At 33.5% G+C, this 21,557-nt stretch overlaps 3 protein-coding genes across 4 annotated transcripts; 1 reads left to right on the top strand and 2 right to left on the bottom strand.

Moving 5' to 3' along the window:
- Positions 1 to 300: 300 nt before the first annotated feature.
- On the bottom strand, positions 301 to 13,188 carry LOC144834709 (myb-binding protein 1A-like protein). Of its 2 annotated transcripts, XR_013610999.1 has the most exons (34): positions 13,025 to 13,188; positions 12,577 to 12,684; positions 12,123 to 12,206; positions 11,686 to 11,757; positions 11,424 to 11,534; positions 10,959 to 11,081; positions 10,585 to 10,677; positions 9,982 to 10,093; positions 9,456 to 9,634; positions 9,112 to 9,191; positions 7,596 to 7,659; positions 7,391 to 7,464; positions 7,233 to 7,284; positions 6,884 to 7,112; positions 6,604 to 6,752; positions 6,331 to 6,492; positions 6,149 to 6,212; positions 5,850 to 5,992; positions 5,588 to 5,648; positions 5,358 to 5,392; positions 4,945 to 5,133; positions 4,301 to 4,510; positions 3,969 to 4,085; positions 3,760 to 3,835; positions 3,480 to 3,616; positions 3,113 to 3,183; positions 2,858 to 2,909; positions 2,462 to 2,530; positions 2,305 to 2,355; positions 2,143 to 2,196; positions 1,909 to 2,016; positions 1,695 to 1,813; positions 1,013 to 1,559; positions 301 to 972 (listed from the first exon to the last, which is right to left on the bottom strand). XR_013610999.1 is itself a non-coding variant. In XM_078689605.1 (33 exons), the coding sequence occupies exons 1-33, from the start codon at positions 13,154 to 13,156 to the stop codon at positions 1,490 to 1,492; spliced, it is 3,450 nt and encodes a 1,149-aa protein (XP_078545731.1). In that variant the 5' UTR covers positions 13,157 to 13,188; the 3' UTR covers positions 301 to 1,489. The 2 variants fall into 2 exon arrangements, 1 of the variants encoding a protein (XP_078545731.1); XM_078689605.1 differs by having other exon boundaries at positions 301 to 1,559.
- Positions 13,189 to 13,408: 220 nt separating this feature from the next.
- Positions 13,409 to 18,426, top strand: LOC144836256 (eukaryotic translation initiation factor 4H-like). The gene is made up of 8 exons (XM_078691510.1): positions 13,409 to 13,496; positions 14,065 to 14,194; positions 14,353 to 14,401; positions 14,516 to 14,580; positions 14,883 to 14,952; positions 15,146 to 15,235; positions 16,176 to 16,322; positions 17,270 to 18,426. The coding sequence occupies exons 1-8, from the start codon at positions 13,435 to 13,437 to the stop codon at positions 17,440 to 17,442; spliced, it is 786 nt and encodes a 261-aa protein (XP_078547636.1). The 5' UTR covers positions 13,409 to 13,434; the 3' UTR covers positions 17,443 to 18,426.
- A 693-nt stretch (positions 18,427 to 19,119) lies between these two features.
- Positions 19,120 to 21,231, bottom strand: LOC144836255 (G-protein coupled receptor GRL101-like). The gene is made up of 3 exons (XM_078691508.1): positions 20,261 to 21,231; positions 19,411 to 19,595; positions 19,120 to 19,257 (listed from the first exon to the last, which is right to left on the bottom strand). Exons 1-3 carry the CDS (start codon positions 21,213 to 21,215, stop codon positions 19,177 to 19,179), a joined length of 1,221 nt encoding a protein of 406 aa, XP_078547634.1. The 5' UTR covers positions 21,216 to 21,231; the 3' UTR covers positions 19,120 to 19,176.
- Positions 21,232 to 21,557: the final 326 nt, after the last annotated feature.

Here is a 21,557-nt window from a genome sequence, read left to right as displayed (position 1 = left end):
TAATACCTGTCTATGTCTGGTTTTTAAAATCGATGGGAATGCCATTTTGAGAGAGTTGATTCCATATATAGTATATTATGTTTGGTTTTTGTATGGTCTCATAAGTTGAGAACCTATACGTCTGTATCTATAGCAACTAAAAATGCATTTAAAAAAAAAATAAATAAATGTAAAAAAACTCTTAACCGGATCACAGTGTACCGCCGATATGTACATTTTTGCTCATTTACAATTTCTGTTTTTATAGTTCATTTTTACAAATATCTACTTCTTTCTTTCTGAAATAAAGATACTTAAAAATAAGTTGTTCATATGGATGTTTATTGTCTCAATGCTTTATCATCTACAGTAAATAAATCACACTTGATTTTTATACATATAAGTGGATATAACCTCGTAAATTAAATTCACTCATAACATTATGTAGAAATAAGTAGTTTAAAATGTCTCTCAAATAACAATACTTTCATAGTTTAAAAATGAAAATAGCCAAAATTATCAATCTTGATTTTATACACCTGTAAGTTGCAAAATTAAATATACATAATGTGACCTTAAAATAGCAATTGAAATACATTGTTAAAAATTGTTTGTCTGTGCAAGCAAATGCAGATACAGTAGATAAAATGACTAGTACATTCTGTTAAAGTATCTACATTTTTAATTACATTTTTTAAAACTTGTAACTCTTAAAATGTAAATCAATCACAATGCTCTATGTGATGCTTGTGTTCACTTCTATTTCAGGGAGTGGTTTGTGTCTATGGTTGTGTTCAAATATGTATAGTTCACACATGTTCAGTTTCAAATTTTATTTTTAACTACTATGGTTGTGTTCAATTCTGTGTTCAATACTGTAGTGTCTATGGTAGCATTCAATTCTGTGTTCAATACTGTAGCGTCTATGGTTGCGTTCAATTCTGTGTTCAATAATGTAGTGTCTATGGTTGCGTTCAATTCTGTGTTCAAATACTGTAGTGTCTATGGTTGTGTTCAATTCTGTGTTCAATACTGTAGTGTCTATGGTTTCATTCAATTCTGTGTTCAATACTGTAGTGTCTATGGTAGCATTCAATTCTGTGTTCAATACTGTAGCGTCTATGGTTGCGTTCAATTCTGTGTTCAATACTGTAGTGTCTATGGTTGTGTTTAATTCTGTGTTCAATACTGTAGTGTCTATGGTTGCGTTCAATTCTGTGTTCAAATACTGTAGTGTCTATGGTTGCGTTCAATTCTGTGTTCAACACTGTAGTGTCTATGGTTACGTTCAATTCTGTGTTCAATACTGTAGTGTCTATGGTTGCGTTCAATTCTGTGTTCAATACTGTAGTGTCTATGGTTGCGTTCAATTCTGTGTTCAACACTGTAGTGTCTATGGTTGTGTTCAATTCTGTGTTCAATACTGTAGCGTCTATGGTTGCGTTCAATTGTGTGTTTAATACTGTAGTGTCTATGGTTGCGTTCAATTCTGTGTTTAATACTGTACATTTCACACTTGTTCAGTTTCAGATCTTCTTTTTCTGTGTTTTGTTTTCCTCCTCTTACGTTTGCTGGATGACCTACAAAACAAAACAATTAATAAATATTTATTTAGAATCTAATATTGCACATACAAACATAAGGTATTAACGTCTTGTGTCAGGCTAGGTTGCGTTATAATAGAAAAACACTTTAGTAATCGTGAGAAATCTTACCTGTTATTTACTCCATTGAGGGCAGCACCAATAGCCGATGAAAGTTCACCCGATCTTTTGATTTCTGTTTTGTCCTTTAATTTCTGCAGCAAACTCCTAATCACATCAAATCCTTCTTTCTGTTGGTGAAAAACAAATTGTGAATATTTATTTGACACTTGCACAAGCGTTTCTTTTATTACTTAAATACCATAAGATAATTGAGAATTATTACGTCATTAAGGCTCTGTTTGAGGGCAGCAAACTCTTTCATCAACATTAAAAACTGCAGGATGAACTTTGGCCTGAATGTAGACTCCGAATCCAGTGTGTTTGCGACAACCTGTTTAATGCAAAGAATATCATAAAACCGATCAATACAAAATATCTATATTGAAATATTGATAAACACTATCGATATAAAACACATACACCTGGTTAAAATAGAATAGGTAATTTCATTGTATACCTTTGAAATCATTGAAGATAATTGTTTACAGATTTTCTTTGGATCCTCATTTCCCTATAAATAAATAAAATGTAATAATCAAAATTATTCATTATAATTAAACCATTCACTAATAATTATCTTTCCTACTTCAGTGCAAAAACTACAAAAAAGTCTACATACCAAATATGGTCGTTTACTGATTAAATTTGTCAACATCAAACAAGCTTGTTTCTGAAATTAAAAAAAAAAAAAGATTTCAAATGACGAAAAATCTGCTTTAGATCAAAATTAATTTTAAAAATTACAACAAAAAAATCTTATAGAACTGTGGTCTTACCTTACGATATATCTGAATATTTTCAGTTGTGTACTGAATAAGTTGAGGGGCCAGGAACCATCCAAGATTCTATCAACAAATAAATAAATACATTATAAACGGATTGTTTTGTTTTCAGACTATACTATAGTATGTAATATATATGTACATAATATTGTAACTACATTAATTAGTAAGCACAAAGATTTTATTATTATTTATCATTATGGTATGATAGAACACATGACACATAATATAAAGGTATATACCAGTGAGTTGTTAATTAACAACTCTCTGGTACCCTTCAAAATCATATTCTTTAGTATAGTTGTTAAATTAGAATTTATAGGTCCATTGTTGTACAACAAAAACACATGAGAGGATGCTCTATGATTCAATAATAGCTGATTAACTTACTGGAAATCGTTCTATAAGATCTGTAAACAGCACAGGGTGTAGACAAGTTGCTCTGAGAAAATAACAATAGTCAAAAATATTATTAACCTTCAACAAAACAATGAACTTTGTAATTCAAGATATCCCTTATTCGGAAAATAACACAGAACATACACACAATTTCCAAACACTTATTTCAATGTGCATGATACATTACACAGATAATTACCTAACTCATCTTGGTGATTAGTTAAAATCTAAATGCTTATATCTTACCTGTATGTCATAAAATCCAAAAGTGATTTATTGTACAAAGCTGAAATTCTTTCTTTATCTGAAGAATCATTCTGCATCACAAAAAAAAACCAGACATGAATATTTTTACAATAGTATTGTAACCCACTAAAAGCACTATTAGATTAGAGTTCTGAAAAACATTAAGGCCAATTTACACAGACAAGCGGCAACGTTAATAAAAATATAGAATCTTTGTTATTCCTTATGACCATTTACACACAACACGGAGTGGACAGATGGTTTCCAGTAAGGATAGATACAAATTCTATGTGGGACAAGCTACGTCGTTTTGCCGCTTACCGTTGGTCTGTGTAAATTGGCCTTTATTTAAAAGGATGTACTTTACCTCAGCATGTTTCTCTTGTGTGGCATCTTTACGTTGTCTCCTAGTTTTAAGGGGCGATGGGTCGGTAGATGATGTCAATATACGTACAAGGAATAGACAACCACTAGAGATCAGTGATACTATGAACACTGATGATGCTGTCAAGAGTAAGTGTAACAGATATATCATTCAAAGGGTTATACAGTATATCTCAACTATATCTTCATAGTCAACTATACAGTATATCTCATAGAGTCGACTAAAACATTGTGATTACTGTAGTAGTATAGTATTTGTTTACCTTTCCTTAGGGCTTTCATCATTTCTTCTAAGCATTTATGCAACTCTTCTTTTTCATCACCTGATACTTTCGGATACTAAAAATAATTGATCATCTGTTTAGTAATTTACTGTGAATAATTCGCAGTGTTTATCAAAATGATATATTATATAGGAGAACCCCATGTCTCGAAAATAGATGTTTACTGTAAACAAAATTGGTGTTCTTACCTTTTTTGGTCGACAGAGTTTAGTCTTATATATGTTTGCAGCTTTATCTTTTAATAAATCCTGATCTTTATCACTAGAAGCTGCCTGTATCATGTAGACCAGCGGTAACAAAAGATCCTAAATCCAATTTAACGAAAAATGATAGGAGGAGTATTACAAACATGCAAAATAATATTGGCGTTTAAATATTTTGGCACAAATGGTGTTTCAGAGCTGTTTCAGACAAAAATCAAAAAGCTGACTGGCTAACATAAAAAAGACTACAGACTTGGGCCAAGTCTATATTGGTGTTTGCATTCCATTTGAATGGTTTTTACTGTCATAAAACTTACAGCGACTAGGATGTTCTCCGGTTGCTGTTTGATGAAAATCGTTACTAGATCGAGAACACGCAACTTAAAATGTAACACGAGCGTTACAGCTTCCATTTTGGATTTCTTCTTTTGCAGTTTTTCTTTGAATGCCGCTGCTAAGACTGAATCGAATCTCATCATTGTCTCGTCATCCATGTCATCATCTTCCTCATCCTCCTGCTCATCTTCCTAAAAACGAATAAATAGCGGAGTTACTCTTTATGTTAAGATAAAAAGCTGTTTTAAACAAACATAATGTGTACTGTACATATGTATCAGACTGGAGGAGATTAGTCTAATCTACATATAGAGATTAGTCTAATCTACATATAGAGATTATATAACATATATAGCAACAGTATGCATTTACATACAAAGATGGAAGGACTTGGTGAACTGTATCGCATCTACTACGCCCCTACGATCTTCTAGGTCACAGGAAAACTAGAACTAGATATTTTTACTGCAAAGCATATCTCTCTCCTTTATTGCATCTATTAGTGATGCACAAGCCACATTTTTTTATTATCAAACATATACCGAAAAAATTGTTTGTGTATTACAACTATAAAATATTTATTTAAATAGTAAAATATTCCTCCTCCAAGTATATTGAGTCGTACCTCATCACTTAGTTGAACAGCGGCGTCTCCTAAAGCATCTCGGATTTGAGCTCTGAACTCATCATCGACCATCTCGATATCATCTTCATCCTCCTCATCATCTTCCTCATCATCATCCTCATCACTTTCATCATCATGTTTGGAACCGTCTTCTTCAATCTCATCTTCTTCGTTAATGTTACCATTACTCTGAAAAATAATAAGATTGTTTACCAGTACAATACTATCAAAAGATATAACTAAAATCAAATTTTATGAAAAAAAATTTAATGTGCCCATATATGGACACAATGACATCATATCACTTCCACATTTGGGCATATCACTACCATATTTGGGCACATCACACTTTTTTGTCAAACTGGTTTGATAGTGTAGACTGAGCTTAAGGACAAAAGCAAAGTACAACTTACTGGTGAATTTTCCTTATCCTCATCGATATCTTCTTCTATATTAAAAAAAAAGGAAATACAAAATGAGGAATGTAAGCAAAGAAGAAGTTAAACAATTTTTTAAAAGAACATATAATATACTAAAGGAAAGAGACTGTAGTGAGATACTTTATTTCATAAGTTTCATGTCAATAGGTTATAGGTCATAAAAATCATAATAGGTCATAGGTCATAATTGAGATTATTTTTACCTGAATCATTAACCAATTCCACATTACTATCTTCTTCTTTGTTCTTTGATGGATCTAAAACCTACAAAATTAAAAATAAAATGTGAATTTGGAGAGGACAAAACTGGTTATCAATACATTCATAAATAAAATATAAAATAAATTAACATTAACAACAATTTTTAAACAACAGTTTCAATTTATACTCCTCTCATAGCAGGCTTTCCAGTTAGGCTTAAACTAAGGTATCCAAATATAGGCAGCTCCCTCCACAAACACCTACATCTACTAAAAGAGACAATGCCTTCTTTGTCATATGCGAACAGATCATCTTGAAGGTATTGTCGACAACTGCCCTCAATAGATGAGATGATTTAGAGAGAAGGCCAATCAGAATATCAACAACTACTTCTACCCACTCTGGTTCTGAAAAAATAAAATGACAGTAAAATTATAAACACATCTATTGTTTACAGTACCTCTACATTTGTTTTTCTATGAGTAATCTGTACACTTTTCTGTGGAATTAACTTTATAAATATTATGATCTTAAAATAGAGATAATTAGTATATTATTTTTACCATCAACTTGTTTAGCAACAGACCGGCGTTTGGTGAATGCCTTCTTGTAACAATTGCTTAATTCCTATAAAAACAAAACAAACAAAGGTGAAATATAAAAATTAAATTCATGAATATATTTTATGTATAAATAATATTATATATTTTCAATAACTAGACACTGATTATTAATTAATTCTGACCTCAACAAGGTCAACTGCATTGCTTGGTTCCATAAATATCTGAAGTCCGACATGAAGAAAGAGGAGCTGGAAGGCCGATCCTGCCGTTATGTTCCTTTTACTTTCCATCTTGGATTCTACATCTGCCACTGAAGAAAGCATCTTCTCCCATGCTGATTTCATCTATGAACAGAAATCACTGCATGTTAAAAATTGTGCATTTATATATTTAATAGTTTGTTTTAAATGACTGTAGAAATGTTGTAGGATGAAATATTGACATCAAAGTCTTACTTCAGAAGTGAATTCAATGCGAAAGGTGACATGTGGTGAGGTCACTAACTGTTGGGCGTATTGCACTATCAACTTGACCCAGAGGTCACCTCCAGATGTCATTCCCAATGTCCTTTGATTCTGACCTGGTTCATTTTCTTCAACCAACACTGAAACCAAAAAATAAATAAATAGTATGATATAATAATTTCGGTCTTTATTTCACACTCTCTTGGCAATAACAAAATGAATTGTGGGTAGATTACAATATATATAAAATAAAACAATATAAATATAATACCTTGTGAGGCAGGCATGTTGCTAAGCGACGTCAAGCAACTTTGAAACAGGCTGGCCAGGAGCTCCTGTAATTCTTTCCCAATCTTATGAGCTAAAAGATGTTTGCATTGTGGGATACTTGTATCATTTGATTCAATATTAAAATATGCATGAACAAACAGGAACTGAGTAACATCTAAAACCCATTGTTCCTGCTTAGGAATGCCTGGACTTCGTATTAACGACAACATCTACCAAGTAAAAACAAATCAAAATACATCAATTTAATAATAAAAATAATAATTAGTAAAGATCCAATTTGTAACAACTTAAAAATATTTATACAAAATGTAAATAATATTCAATCTAACCTCATGACACACCCATCGTCGAGTAGAATCTAGATCTGGTACTTTCTCAAAACTACAGAAAAAATTTAAAATATACAATATTACATTTTAATTGAAAACTCAATTTGTCTTACTAGATTAATATTTGCTTTAATATTGATAAATTGTTACAACATTACCTGTCTTGGGTTGGACCATTGATGAATAACTTCTTTAGAAACTTTACATACAACTTTACTCCTTTAAGATTTAACTAAAAACAAAGGGAAAATCAAAGAATTTTAAAAATACTGAACAAAATGGATCACTACTTCAGACATAGATACATATACACTGTACATAGAAAAAACATTATTTTATATGATTGGTAAACCGTATACTCACATTGTTTATTAAATTATGTACGGATCTCGTCTTTGTAATTTGATCAAAGTGTATATTTCCTGACCTAAGAAGATCAAGTAATGACATATAGGGTTATATTACATAGCCTATGTAAATACGTGAACGTGATTGGTTGAAACTGCGTCACATGACTGTCGCTTCGAGGATCGTAAATCGTATATATCCTCGAGAACGATGATATTGACTGAGTAATTTTCGCGTAATTATCGTGTCCCCTGTCATTAATCCTATACATTCTCGAGTTCGATGATATTGACTGTGTAATTTTCGTGTGGCAACACTCGCGTTCGCCGATAAATAAACAAAAGTCATCTACTGGATTTGAACTCGGGTGGGAATTGTCACTCCATCGCAAGACAACGCTTCCGCCGTTGCGCCACGGAAGTTGCTTCAAGAAATTATTCATCTAAACTATTTAAACTATGCATACATAGCGCCCTCATTTGTTATTAGTCCTCCCTAAATGTGATGAAACACCGTTTGTGATTGGTCAATACTCACGGTAGTAACCTAGTAACTAGTACGCGCTGAACATCCGGTGATTCGGCTTCTCGAAGAGAAGACGATGAATTGTTTATTCGGCCTACCTGATTATAATATTATTATTAATAGGCTTATTGATGGAAATTCTTCTGTTAATTTAAACGACCTAGGCCTAAGTGAATATTTTATTGCCAAGGAATCATTAATTAGTAATTATCTGTATATTATTCTTCGCAAGGTAAGGTGTCTAGCTAGGCAGGAGGCTTGTTTACATACAATACAAATACTATAGAATAGGAGGCCTAGCCTAGCTTCACCAGCAGACTTGTTCTTGGCTATATAATATAACAGATATTGCCTTTTATATCGGTTAAATATAAGATTTGACATCCCCTTGGGAATGATATTATGTTCTCGGGGAATATATATTTCCCTCAGCTGGCGCTTCGGGAAATATATATTCCCTCGAACATAATATCATTCCCTCGGGGATGTCAAATCTTGTATTTAACCTCTAAAGCAGTCAATATCTGTATAATAATAAAATAAACAAAATAGAACATGAACATTCTGACTGGATTAGCATTAAACATTAGTTAATGTTGGACTCTTTGACTACTACACTTGTAGTAAACAAAATTATTATTTATACTGGGTGACCTCTCCAGTCAAAGACTGGTCTCCCAGAGGGCCCAGTTATGATCAGTGGCTGTGATGTACTAGTACACCGGGGTAACTCCATACTCGTCTCAAAAGATGTACTAGGTTTTTTATAGTGCTAAATGTGTACACTGGACCTACGGTTTATAGTCCTTATCCGAGAAGACTCGTTCTACCACCAGAACCATGAAGCGAGATGAGCCTCGAAGCTTTGCTGATGTTATGGCTACATAATTACAGTTCCACTGTCATAACCGCTAGGTCACTCACTCACTCAGAGAAAAACAGTACAGAATATGTTTGAATAAGTCGGGGTTAAGAACAAAACACATTTTATTCTGTTTATACTAACTTGCTTATGAGACATTTTACAATCTCAAGTTGCGTGGCACCATCTTGAATCTCCTTGACAACCAATGGTAATGTTGCACTCTTTAAAAAATCACACAAAAAAAACATTTTAATTTTTAATTGTTCTAAATCTATGTTGTAAAAATTATAAAATAAAAGATTTATATATTTTTTTTTCTTTATATTTATAATAATGTAGACACTTGTAATTTTGTTCTTAAACTATGGAGAATTTTGTACTCTATTCTATCTACTCTATTCTTTTTTCCAAAATAAAAGATGAAACGAATATTAGGTGTATTATAAATTAATTCTTTCGGGCTACTGCAAACACATTTCACTTACAAACTTTTTACTAGCCTCATGCAAAAAATGTTGTTTGTTTGCCAGGCTATTAATCAGTATCTTGACTACTGCTGGGCTTAACACATGATCAACTTCTTCTGCGCTACATTCACGTAGGAGGCGCTCAACGAGTTGCAATGCCAGGTAGCGGCATTCTTGACGAGCATGAAGCAGGCCACCTATAAGTACACAGTACAGAGTTTATTTATGTGTATGTTTTGCTATTGTTTTTACCTTTCACACCAGTCCCATTCTATTTTTATTCCCAGTTTCCTGGACTTTCTGCATTCTGACTCCTGAGGACGATCAAAGCATATTGATCAAAACGTCAAGAAACTCAACAGTTCTTTTCTGAACTATCTACATAGCGTACCGCAAACTTTATATCAATATTTGTATGTTCATGTGAAATTGAATGGGGAGAATATTTCGTTAGTTAAAATATTGACTGCTCTATATGACATTGGCCGCGGAGTAGAACAGTAATGCAGTGACTTGACGTATTCAAGAATAAAAGGAAGCTTACTATCAATAACTTGTTGACAAAACACAGTAACCTTTTCCTGATCTTGAAGAACAAGTTTCAACACCTCATCACAAACACTGTTGACATTAGGGTGAGATATGATAGTAGATTCCTGAGGAAAAACATTATCATTATTTAATTAAAAAATGAAAAACAAGCGAAAAATAAATTTCAAAAAGTTACACCACATTGACCTAATTAATTTCTCATAAAAGTTTTCAATTTTGGAATACAACAGGAACAATACATTTAAAAATATGTATATGCTTATTATTTATTATGGGTGACCTCTTCAGTCAAGGACTGGTCTCTCAGAGGGCCCAGTTATGATCAGTGGCTGTGAGTGACAGTGGCTGTGTGTGTACTAGTACGCCGGGGTAACCCCTACTCGTCTCGAAAGATGTACTAAGTTATTTAAAGTGCACATGAACTAGATGTGTACACTAGATCTACGGTTTATAGTCCTTATCCAAGAAGACTCGCTTTACCACCAGAACCATGGAGCGAGTGAGCCTTGAACCCTTGCCAATGTTATGGCTAAGTAATTACAATTTCACTGCCTTAACCGCTCGGCCACTCACTCGTTGATATGGCTGTACTTACTGTGAAGATTTTCACAACATGATTTAGATTGTCGGGGTGCAATATGTCTTTATGTCCCCAATGAGTCTTCAAAAACTTGCCTTTGACAACATCCTATAAAATACAAAAGAAATAGATACAATTTCAATACCTACAGACAATAGCAATCTTTTTACAAGAACAATTAACCTGCAGTACCGTTAAGCTCTGTCTACACTATCAAACTTTATGTGATGTGCCTATATATGGACATGATGATGTCATATCGCTACCATATTTAAGCATATCACTACTATATATGGGCACATCACACTTTTTTTTGTCAAACTAGTTTGATAGTGTAGACAGAGCATTATAAATTGTTATGCCTTTTCTCATTTTTGCTAGGTACTTACAGGAAAACAACGATGGCAAGTTAGCAACGTCTGCAGGGTGTGAGGAGAGCACCCTTCCCAGCCACAACTGAGATCAGACTTGATCGACGCCCAGATGTGTTCACTAAATGTTTCTTTGGAACTCTTCATGAACAAAGGAAAAATGTATGAAAAAACTAGTTTAGTAAATGATAAAATATGAACTTTTTTTATCCTCGATAGCAAAATAGTAAGAGACATCTTATTTCCTTGCCCCTTGTGTCATCTTGATTATTCATTTTCATTTAAAATTACAGTATAATAGTGCTGGTTTTCTAAACATTTAACATGTGATTTGTAGGCTATTGTTTTAAGCTCTGTCTACACTATCAAATTTGATGTGACAAAAATGTGCCCATATATAGACATGATATCATATCACTACCATATTTGGGCACATCACACTTTTTTTGTCAAACTCGTTTGATAGTGTAGACAGAGTCTTACCATACTAATCAGGTCCATTGATGCTTGAGTACAAAGATCTTGTAGATAACTTTTCTTTTCAGAAAATCCTTTCAATTTTGTTAGAACATTAACAGTATATTTTCCATCTTCCTGTTTATTGAAAAAAAAGACCATTTTAATAAATTGCCACAAAATAACTATATTTTCCATCTTCCTGTTTATTGAAAAAAAAGACCATTTTAATAAATTGCCACAAAATAACTTAATAAAACAATACAATAAAACAGAATTAGGTATTTACTGCTTGCAATCTGCCTGATTGAACAACTGCAATATATGCAAACACTTGACCAAACATATGCTCCCTCTCTTCCTAAAAAAAGAAAAAAAAATCCCATAATTGTTATTGTTTTAAACAATGAATGACTAGTTTAATTCAATTCAATTTATTTTCATAAGATACATCATAATATAACAGAAAATGAGAGAAACTTGAATAAGCTCAGGGGACACCAGAACTATTAAAGTATGTAAATATTACCATTTCAAGAGTAGGCAAAACAATAATTAAATAATAAACTAAATAACGAAATAAATAAATAAAGGTTAAAAAAACACAATAAGTAAAAGTAGAGAAAGTTACTATTATCATTAATATAAATTATTATATTATTATTGTTATGATTATTATCATTTTTGATTGACAATTACAAAATAAGAGTAGTTGTTGTTATCTACCTGTTTACTGGAGTTGGAATGCAGATGTTTCTTAATCAAAGAAAACACTTCTTTTAAGCTGATTATGGGTAACAATGTCAGAAGCTAAATAAAACAGCAACAAATATAAACAAATATTATTAATATTTAATTATTTTTATTGTAGTTATTTCAACAATATTTTAGTTTTTTACAAGGGTGGACCATCCAGCCGAAGCTGATCATTAGGGACCCTCACAAAAATACATTAGCAATTAAATTAAAATAGGCCTAAATATAATTAATATAGAAACAATAGAAAAAATGAATTAATTCAAATTAATGTATTCGTCATTGTAACCCGATTTAAAGATATTTGTCATTTACTGCATTTATAGAACAGTCTTGAATTTGGAAAAATAAATGTCATGACATACTGTAACAGTTAGAATAATATTATAATGCTGAAAGTTTCTTTATTTATAATTATTTATACCTCTGAAAGTGCCGTGGCGTAGCCCTGTCTTGCACCTTGACGTGAAGAAGCCAAACCTTTCACTAATCTCTGTAGAGAATATGTAACATCATCACAAAGTGTCTCTTCCTGAAAAGAAAAAAAAAACATGTATTTTTTATAATAAATAATAATAGTTTTTAAATAAATCGTACATATAATGATATATTTGTAAATAAATTGTGTTTAAAATATATAAAATACAATTTCAGCTATTTTTCTATAAAATTTAGATTTCAATTATACTATTTATATTTAGCCTTAAAAGTCTACTTATGACTATGTCTTGTCGTTGACTAGACCAAGCTTTAGTCTAGACCTAATACTATTATACCCCTGTCTCAGCACTTGTTGGCCGCTATGAACTATCTGAACTAACTAAAACGTGTGCTTTTAGCGAGGCCTACGACGGCAATCCACATCTACTCACGTTATCATGTAAGCTTTGTTTATTTTGAAGAATTTCTAGCAGTGTATTAGCACCACTGACTCGTTTTTCATCGTTAGCAGCAGCCAAAGACCAAAAAGTATTCATTAGATGTTGCTTTTCTGAAGGTTCCATCGTTTCCTTTCTGGACGACGACACATGTGTTATGGGCGCAGCCATGATGGTTCAATCTGTTTTCGTTTTTAGATAAAAGATTAAAAGAATAGTTATGCGATTAAACAAATACATTTAAAAAACAAAGAAACACATTAATAAGCATAAAATAAAAATTACATAATACGATTTATTTAAAAACTAATATTTGTAAATTAATTATTTTAACGTCATTTAAATTAATTTTAAAATAATATTTTGTAACATCCTGAGCTACATACAGGGAGTCTCTTGTAAAAATGTCGGATAGTTATCGTGATCAATATTCTCATGGAGGAGGAGGAGGATACTACGGAGATAGGTATGCTTTTATATAATGCACATTTTGAAACTACAATATATTTATGTTGTATTTAAGATTGCAAATTCTTCGTAAACCTGTGCAATCGTGTAATTTATTGCCTTCAATCTGCGGCATTCTGTAGCTGGCACCAGCCAGTGACCATCACACACGGTCGGTGCCTGGCCCAGAACCTGGTGCAGCAGCGGCGGAGGGCGCTACTCTAGGCTAGCTTAGCACAAAATGTTCACGTTTCACATACTGCATGTTGAACTGACTGGGCCTAGCCAGAAATCTGGGCCTACTGTATGGTTTCAAGATAAGGTTAAGAGGGGATTGCTTTTCTTTACCACTATTTCAATTGTCTATTAAGAAATATGGACATGCATATAGGGGCCTAGGCCTACTAACTTTTTATTATTAGGCCTATTAATTAAGTGTTATTTGTATTATTAAGTTATGATGGATCGGAAACAAAAAAATATTTATTTTTCATTCATTCTAAGAGATTTCATTTTCTTGTTTTGTTTTTATGTTTAATTACAATTTCATGTTTAAATCCAATTCATGTTGTTTTATTAAATTGTAGAAGAGGAGGTGGCAGAGGTCGTGGACCACCAAAAGAATTGCCCACTGAGCCACCCTTCACAGCATTTGTTGGAAACCTACCATTACAAGCAGTTCAAGGAGATTTAGATCACATATTTGCAGAACTTAAGGTTGAGATAAAAATATTTAAAATGATTGTTTTATTGCAACATTATTAACTAGGTTTTATGTTTTTTTTTTACAAAATAAAAATGTATTGCTTTCCACGTTAACGTTTCAGGAAAAGTACCAATAACTAATATTATAATAAATGTTTCCATTTTTTCAGATTGAAAATATTCGATTAGTAAGAGACAAAGAAACAGACAATTTTAAAGGTGAGATTATTTTCAGTTTCGATGAATAAAATATTTTTGTTTTTGCTGACAATCATTCATTTGATTGTGTAGATTTCAGAAAATTAAATTAAATGATTTTGTTCTTTTATTCAGGATTTTGTTACGTTGAATTCAAGACACAAGATGACTTGAAAGAAGCCTTGTCATATGATGGAGCTGTAAGTAGATGTACTATATATATATACATAGAGGTATTATACTAAGGCTAGAGAGTCAACTATGCAGTAGTAAAGCTATACGAACAGGGAATCATCAAAATGGCCATATTTGTTCGAAAATAATATTAGTAAATCAAATTATAAAAATAGTATTAAATAAAAAAATAAATACAGTAAAATTTTACAAAATTAATGTTAATAAAATTAAAAATGTATTTTGCCTTATAATAATTATTTATTAATATCAATGTCCGCTCTAATTTCAAATTTAAAATAATCGTTTATTATGAATTTTGTTATAGACGTATGAAAATCGTGAATTAAGAGTTGATATTGCAGCTGATCGCAGCCGTGACAAGGGTAACAGAGGAGGTATGTATCGTGCTACTTTATCATAACAATCATTTCAGTTTAACAGTGTACCTTATACTACATCTTTAAGATTAGACATCGGTTTCTCTTTACCATACTAAACTTATCATGATTGCAATTTTATACGATCATCATACCTAGTGTCTCCTGAATAGATCTTCATCCTCATTTACCATTTGTCCTATTTTCTCAGGGTTCAGAGGTCGTGGACGTGGTGGCGGAGGAGGTGGACGAGGAGGATACGACAGAGGGGGATTTGATAGAGGGCCACCAAGAGATAATTGTAAGTAATTGAACAATTGCCAATTTTAATTATTGTTTTTGTAAATGTAATAATGGTAAAATTGTTTGGTTACCTCAATAATATAACAGCAAATCACAATGTTCTTTGGAAGACTAAAAACTGGTAATCGTTCACCATCAATTTACTTCCAACGTAAAATCTGTACATCGCATATAGAAAATGATCGTACTGAGAAAAGGGGGAGCTGCGTACGTCTGGCCACATACAGGGCTTGATTTTATAATTCAAATTTAGTTACTAGACAACCGAGATAGTTCATTGTGAGATTCAAAAGCCCACTGGCTACTTCACAAACCCACTCGTTGGCTAATTCTTACTGTGTATTACAATATCTAGGCTGCTGAGTTGTTTGTTTATGTGAGCATAATTTTGGCCCAATTTCAACTTCTACTGCTAGACACCTAGGCTTATAGGAAATTAGCTTGACTGGCCCAGAGCCATTTTTACTATATGTCTGGCTAGTGAAATACTGAGACCTGACATAAGCTAAGCAAGTAACTCTAGCAGTCAGTAAATTATCTACTACATATGGCAGGCAGTATTGTATAAATGTAAATGTATTTATTACGTCAATCGTATCGTCGTTCCTATTACTGTACCAGTGGCAGTCTTCATTCAATCATGATATCGAGGCAGGGAAAATTATTTTCACTTGTCTTTTCGATGAATTTTATGGTAATTATTTAGTTTTAGTTTATTAAATAAAGAACTTAAATACCACTTACTTCAGGTGTGCTACTGTATTTGTCTCTGACTGCGCCTTTTTTTTAATTAATGCATTATAAACACCTTTTATTACTATCATTATGTAACAACTTTTTTTTTAGGCGTATCTAAAAATTCTTTCAAATAATATTTTGGACTTGAAATGAACATTTTTAAGAATTTTTAGAATAAAATAACTCCTGTTATATTGCAGACAATAATTATAGAGGTGGCGGAAACCAGGGAAGTCGTGATAGATATGAGGACCGAGGTCGTCCAAGAGAAGATTATGGAGGCAGAGGTGGCTATCAGTCGTCACGACCCCCTCCTGTTCAGGATGAATTTAAAGAATTGTCCGCAGGTAGAATTTTAATACATGTTGTTATTTAGGCTTTGAGATTAAATCCAAGATCAGATGATACTAGCAAATCTTGGAGCTTCCCAAAAAAAAAAGAGTTTAGGCCTAATTTTTTCCAATTTTCCCAGATTTTTAATGCAGATCCTCGCCTACCCGAAAATTGATTATTTCCCCCCCAAAAATCTGGACGAGTTAGGCCTAGGGCTAGCTACCAACGAGGGTGAAAAAGGACTTTACTTTAAAAATATTTTTTACTTGAAAATGTCTGTGAAACAAAGTCTACTTTATTAACAAAATTATCGTAGGCCTAGGTGGCTAGGCTATACCACACTGGAAAGGTGTCTGACATTACCCATTGTTTAACCTGCAGGTTGTAGGTAGGCCTAGTAAATTTGGTATTGGATATCCCAGATGATGTACGCTCAAGATTTTTTTTATAACCTAATAATATTAGCTTAAATAGCGCCCTCTATATAATTTTTAATTATTATAGGACGCCCTGTATTGTTTACTCGAAATTTCGTTTTTTCAACATGGTACCTCTGCTCTATGTTCTGGTCACATGTAGATAACACTATTTCACAATATCTGAGGCCTTGGAATAGATAATACTCTTTTTATAATGTCCCTTTCACATTGCCTGGCACATACACACACACACCATGCAAAATGCTGTTGTTGACACCCTGCTTACCGTTGTTTACCAGCTAGGCCTACAAAACTAAGTCTGGCTAGGCTAGGCCTAAAGACGGCCAACGAGCGGACATTTGATGCGAGCTACTTAGGTAGTGCATTGTTTCTCTCTTTTTATCATTACAATAAAACATACGTTTAAGACAAGGAATGACCTGGTTTAATGTTTTTAAATTAATATATATACATTATTTTTAACAAAACTTCAACAATTGTAAGGATAGTGTTTTTAAACATTTTGAAATTTTATTTTTCAGAGGAGGCAGCAGCCAGGCCGCGATTAAAATTAAAACCAAGAACAGTACAAGATCCTGTTAATCAGTTAGCGGCAGATATGAAGCGTAGTGCTATCTTTGGTACAGGGAAACCACGCGAAGAGGGTAAAGGGTCCGAGGATAAAGGGTCCGACGCGAAATCAGAAACAAGCTAGTAAATGAATTAGATTAAAACAAATATCAAAATAACAAAAACATTAAAATGTTTTTTTTGCATAATATTGTTCGTAATACAATTCTTATATTCCTATAAAAGGATTATTATAAACTATGGCATGGTATTCAGTTACTGGTGTGCATTGTCAGTTACTGACATTTTTCATGCATTTAGCTCTTTTTGCATACATTTATTTTCAACGAGTGAGGAGGCCGATTTGTCTTGTAAAGTACCGGCCTTTTTTGGGTTAGTAGTATATTAGCTGTCACTACCAGCAGAAGTTGGCTTCAACCTGTCGCTGGATTGTTTACAAATGCTCATTTTATAATAAATTAAAAATTAAACTTATGGCAGTAATTTGTCATAGTTATTTTTATTATATAAGTTTTATTGTAGATAAAAATAAAGGTTATCTATAAAAGTGAGTCCTTACTAAATACTAAGTGTCTATCCCAGGAAAACTTTAAATATGTATTTCGGCATTTAATTGCTGTAAAAAAAGGGTTTACCATTATTTTGTGGTGCATAAAAGTGTGCCTGTAATTCTCGTGTCTACTTTGACGTCACGTAAGGATGTACGTTTTACGAAATTAAATTGACCAATCACAGATGACAGTTATCCACCGTTTGTGATTGGTCAGATTACGTGCGTTGCGCGTGCATTCTCGATGCTTCGTAGTGGAGGAAACAAAACTTAATGGTGTCCTGTCTCTCCCCGAGAGGGAGTCTGATATCAGTTATAGGTCTAATACGTAGGTAAAATATCAAGCATAAAATAATGTAGAAAAAAAAGATAGTTTTTTGAATTTTTACTTTAAAGGCAAAGAATGTTTATTTCATCACGATATCAATTTCAATGTATGAAATAGACGAATTGTACAAGTTATATTTATGTGCAGTACTTCACTGTTCATGTATTAAATGTACATATCTTTGTTGAGTCCGTTCGAGAGGAGAAGAAAATGAGAATTAAAAAAAGTTGTTGAAATAATGATGTCATGTTTTTTATTAGAAGTTTTACAAACTATTTTTTTATAGTAACATTTATTTGTCAGTCATAAACAACATTACAAAGTTACATTTTAACTATAAATAAAATGTAAGGCTAAAAATAACTTTTCCAGTGAACGAAAGAAAATGTGTTTCATTTTGAAAATATACACTATAGTGAAGTTGATTGTGTTTCGGACGGTGACGATGTGTGAAATACACGTGCCTTGTGTTCAATAGAAATATTTTACTGGATATTAAGTAGGCCTACATTGTTTTATTTATTACAGAAATAACATTTCATCATAGATTAGACGTTTAAATCGACAAAGCATGTTTTCACGTTAATGTACACCATAAAATAAATATATACCAACCGACTAAAATCAACACAATATTAAACACATGTTCACTGTAGTTCTAGTGTTATTCCGACTTTATAAAGTCAATTATATAATTAATAATAATACGCCGATCTTATCTAAACTCTTCACATTATTATCCCGGTAATGTTTTGAATAAAACACCTCTGGAAACACTCCTATAATGTTGCAGACGTAATCAGCGCAGTTGTGTTTTGACAGGTACCCATTTATACACCTGGGTGAGGAGAGGCAAAGGCAAGTAAATCGTCTTGCCCAAGGATACAAGCAATGCAACGAGTTTTGAATTCGAACCACGATCAGAAATCCAATGCCCAACACACACCCTTAAAGTTCGGTTATCATCGCAAGAGGTTCACCTAAACAAGATCATTATTTTTTGTTTCTTCCTTAGTTTGTTCTTTCGTATTCATACAACCCCTAGGACTTCCAATCTTATCCTGTAAAGAAAATACTGTACATCATCATAATTATACAGTATAATATGCCACAAACAGATGCTTGAATATGTATCAAACGTATAGCAACTGTATACATCCTATATAGACGAACAATACTGAAGAATTACCAAAATTCCAGCCCCATATGATTACCTGAAGGGGATTATTTCCTCGTCTTGTTAGTTGTAACGCCTTCGAGAGAAGTTGGTGTATTTCAGCATTCACTGCTGTGTTACCAGTATCAATGTTAGATTTCACTAGAGCTTCCATTCTTTCTACGACAGACAAGTTTCCTTCTTTTCGTTTGTTTTCAGTCCTACTTGCATTATGTGAACCACCTAAATATTAGTAAAAATACATTGTCATTAATGCTGATTTTAATATGATACTTGGCAATATATATACTGTAGGACACCAAGTTTTCGCAATCACATAAAATCAAAGACACCAAACAATTGGCAAAAACGATATGATTTTCTAATTCCGTGTGTGCAGTATATGGCACTCTAGGGACGATGTTTTGGATAAAATCGAAGGAAAAAGTTTTTTTCTAAGAGGGAGACGTTTAGACAGTGTATTTATTATTTATAGACATTACTGCTTTAAGGGTCTTTCACACCTGTTCCGGCACGGTTCCGGTCCGGCGCCGGAAAATCCAATCAAACGTCAATGTTTCGTTTTCACGCGGCTACGCGCATATCGATTGGCGCATAGCCGCGTGGAGCGTCGTGAAAACGAAACATTGATGTTCGATTCGCCGGACCGGAACCGTGCCGGAACAGGTGTGAAAGACCATTAAGGCTGGTTTGATTGCATTGATGTAAAACTTGGTTCTCGCGCAACGCAAGGACGTACGTAAGCGCACCGCAAGAGAAGTAATTTGATAAATCATGATGCGATGGATTATCCGAACTGTCGGTTGTGATGATTGGTCACATCGTTGTCTATACGTTTTTGCGTTTCATCCAAATGAGAACCAAGCGTTAGGGTGTCTTTTACTTACTGAAGCTAACTGCACTACTACCGGTTCCCGTCTTATGAACACGTTTTTTAGATGGATTCAGTTGTTTCTGAAGTTTATTCATTGATGCAATGGTATACAGATACGGATTGATGGCTGAATTGATTGGTAGGACGAACACTGCAGACCAAGCGTACACCTCTGCCGGAATATCAACTGTTCTTGTCAAAGATAACATCCCCATTATTATAATCGGCATCCAGCAACAGAAATCCGTAGCAATGATAAAACCCATTCGAACAGCCATAGCAATGTGTTGATTTTTGGCGGCATTTATATTCCCAGTCTGTTGGATGTTACTGCTTGATATCTTCACCAGAATGAAAAGTCCTGCGTAACATACAAATATCAATACGAAACAAAACATATTGAAACCTATGAAGACGGCGGCCGTGTACTCCCATCCTAGCACTCTTTCTGACGTCAGTGGTAGTGCCAAACACACGCTGGTGACACCGTAGAACTCATTGTTGAAGTAGGGCAGTGGTAGTATAGGGACAGCGCTCATTACTATTGTCAAGAACCACCCCAGAGCTACCGCGTATTTGACCGAGGTCGATGTCAAATGAACGCTACGAAATGGAAACGCTATGTGAAGAAATCTGTCACAGCTAAGAACAGTCAGCGTGAAAACAGACAATTCGCTTGACAGAAAAGCTAAGATTCCGGCAAAAGTACACGTAAGACTTTGCCTCCAGTGCTTCGCATGTGTGACGTAATCATCTCTGTAGAATACGTCAGCACTTGCTATGATTAGCATGTAGACACCCATGAGTGCGTCTGACACTGCTAGATTCATCACCAGTAAAGACTGTGTGTACGACGCACTTTCACGTGATGGCCAATTTCTACATCTCCATCCTATTACAAACATGTTACCAAATAGCGCGCTTATTCCAAAGGCCCATAAGAAGATTCTGAGTATCTCGTTCTGCATCAGGTTGGCACAGGACGAAAAGACATCGGCGACTGGTGTGCAGTCTACATCCATGCTAGGATTCAGTAAACAGCAGAATGAGTGGTCATCGGATATTCTGAAATGTGAATCATAGTCACGTCACGTGTCAACTTTGTTTGTTCTATCTAAAGCTCTATCTACACCATAAAACTAGTTTGACGAAAAAGGTGTAATGTGCCCAAATATGGTAGTGATATGATGTCATCGTATCCATATATTATGGGATCACATGTTTTTGTCACATCAGGTTTGATAGTGTAGACAGTGTCTTAGTATTTCATGAATATCTGTTTAAGATTTGTTGGAAACAGAATAGGAAGA

This window comes from Antedon bifida, chromosome 2 (assembly GCF_963402885.1).
Source record: "Antedon bifida chromosome 2, ecAntBifi1.1, whole genome shotgun sequence".
Taxonomy (NCBI): Eukaryota; Metazoa; Echinodermata; class Crinoidea; order Comatulida; family Antedonidae; genus Antedon; species Antedon bifida.
This window is presented reverse-complemented; position numbering and strand designations above follow the sequence as displayed.

Bases quoted from the DNA above. Each gene is read 5' to 3' on its own strand.
- LOC144834709 (XM_078689605.1), bottom strand. From the start codon at position 13,156: ATGGAACCTTCAGAAAAGCAACATCTAATGAATACTTTTTGGTCTTTG. The intron at 9,192-9,455 runs GTAAGTGAAATG...GATTTTTTAAAG, and splicing joins ATGAGGCTAGTAAAAAGTTT to AGTGCAACATTACCATTGGT. The intron at 6,493-6,603 runs GTAAGACTTTGA...TTCTGTTCATAG, and splicing joins GCATTGAATTCACTTCTGAA to ATGAAATCAGCATGGGAGAA.
- LOC144836256 (XM_078691510.1), top strand. From the start codon at position 13,435: ATGTCGGATAGTTATCGTGATCAATATTCTCATGGAGGAGGAGGAGGA. The intron at 13,497-14,064 runs GTATGCTTTTAT...ATTAAATTGTAG, and splicing joins GGAGGATACTACGGAGATAG to AAGAGGAGGTGGCAGAGGTC. The intron at 14,195-14,352 runs GTTGAGATAAAA...CCATTTTTTCAG, and splicing joins ACATATTTGCAGAACTTAAG to ATTGAAAATATTCGATTAGT.
- LOC144836255 (XM_078691508.1), bottom strand. From the start codon at position 21,215: ATGCAGAACGAGATACTCAGAATCTTCTTATGGGCCTTTGGAATAAGC. The intron at 19,596-20,260 runs GTAAGTAAAAGA...ACTAATATTTAG, and splicing joins TAGTAGTGCAGTTAGCTTCA to GTGGTTCACATAATGCAAGT. The intron at 19,258-19,410 runs GTAATCATATGG...TTTTCTTTACAG, and splicing joins GAGGAAATAATCCCCTTCAG to GATAAGATTGGAAGTCCTAG.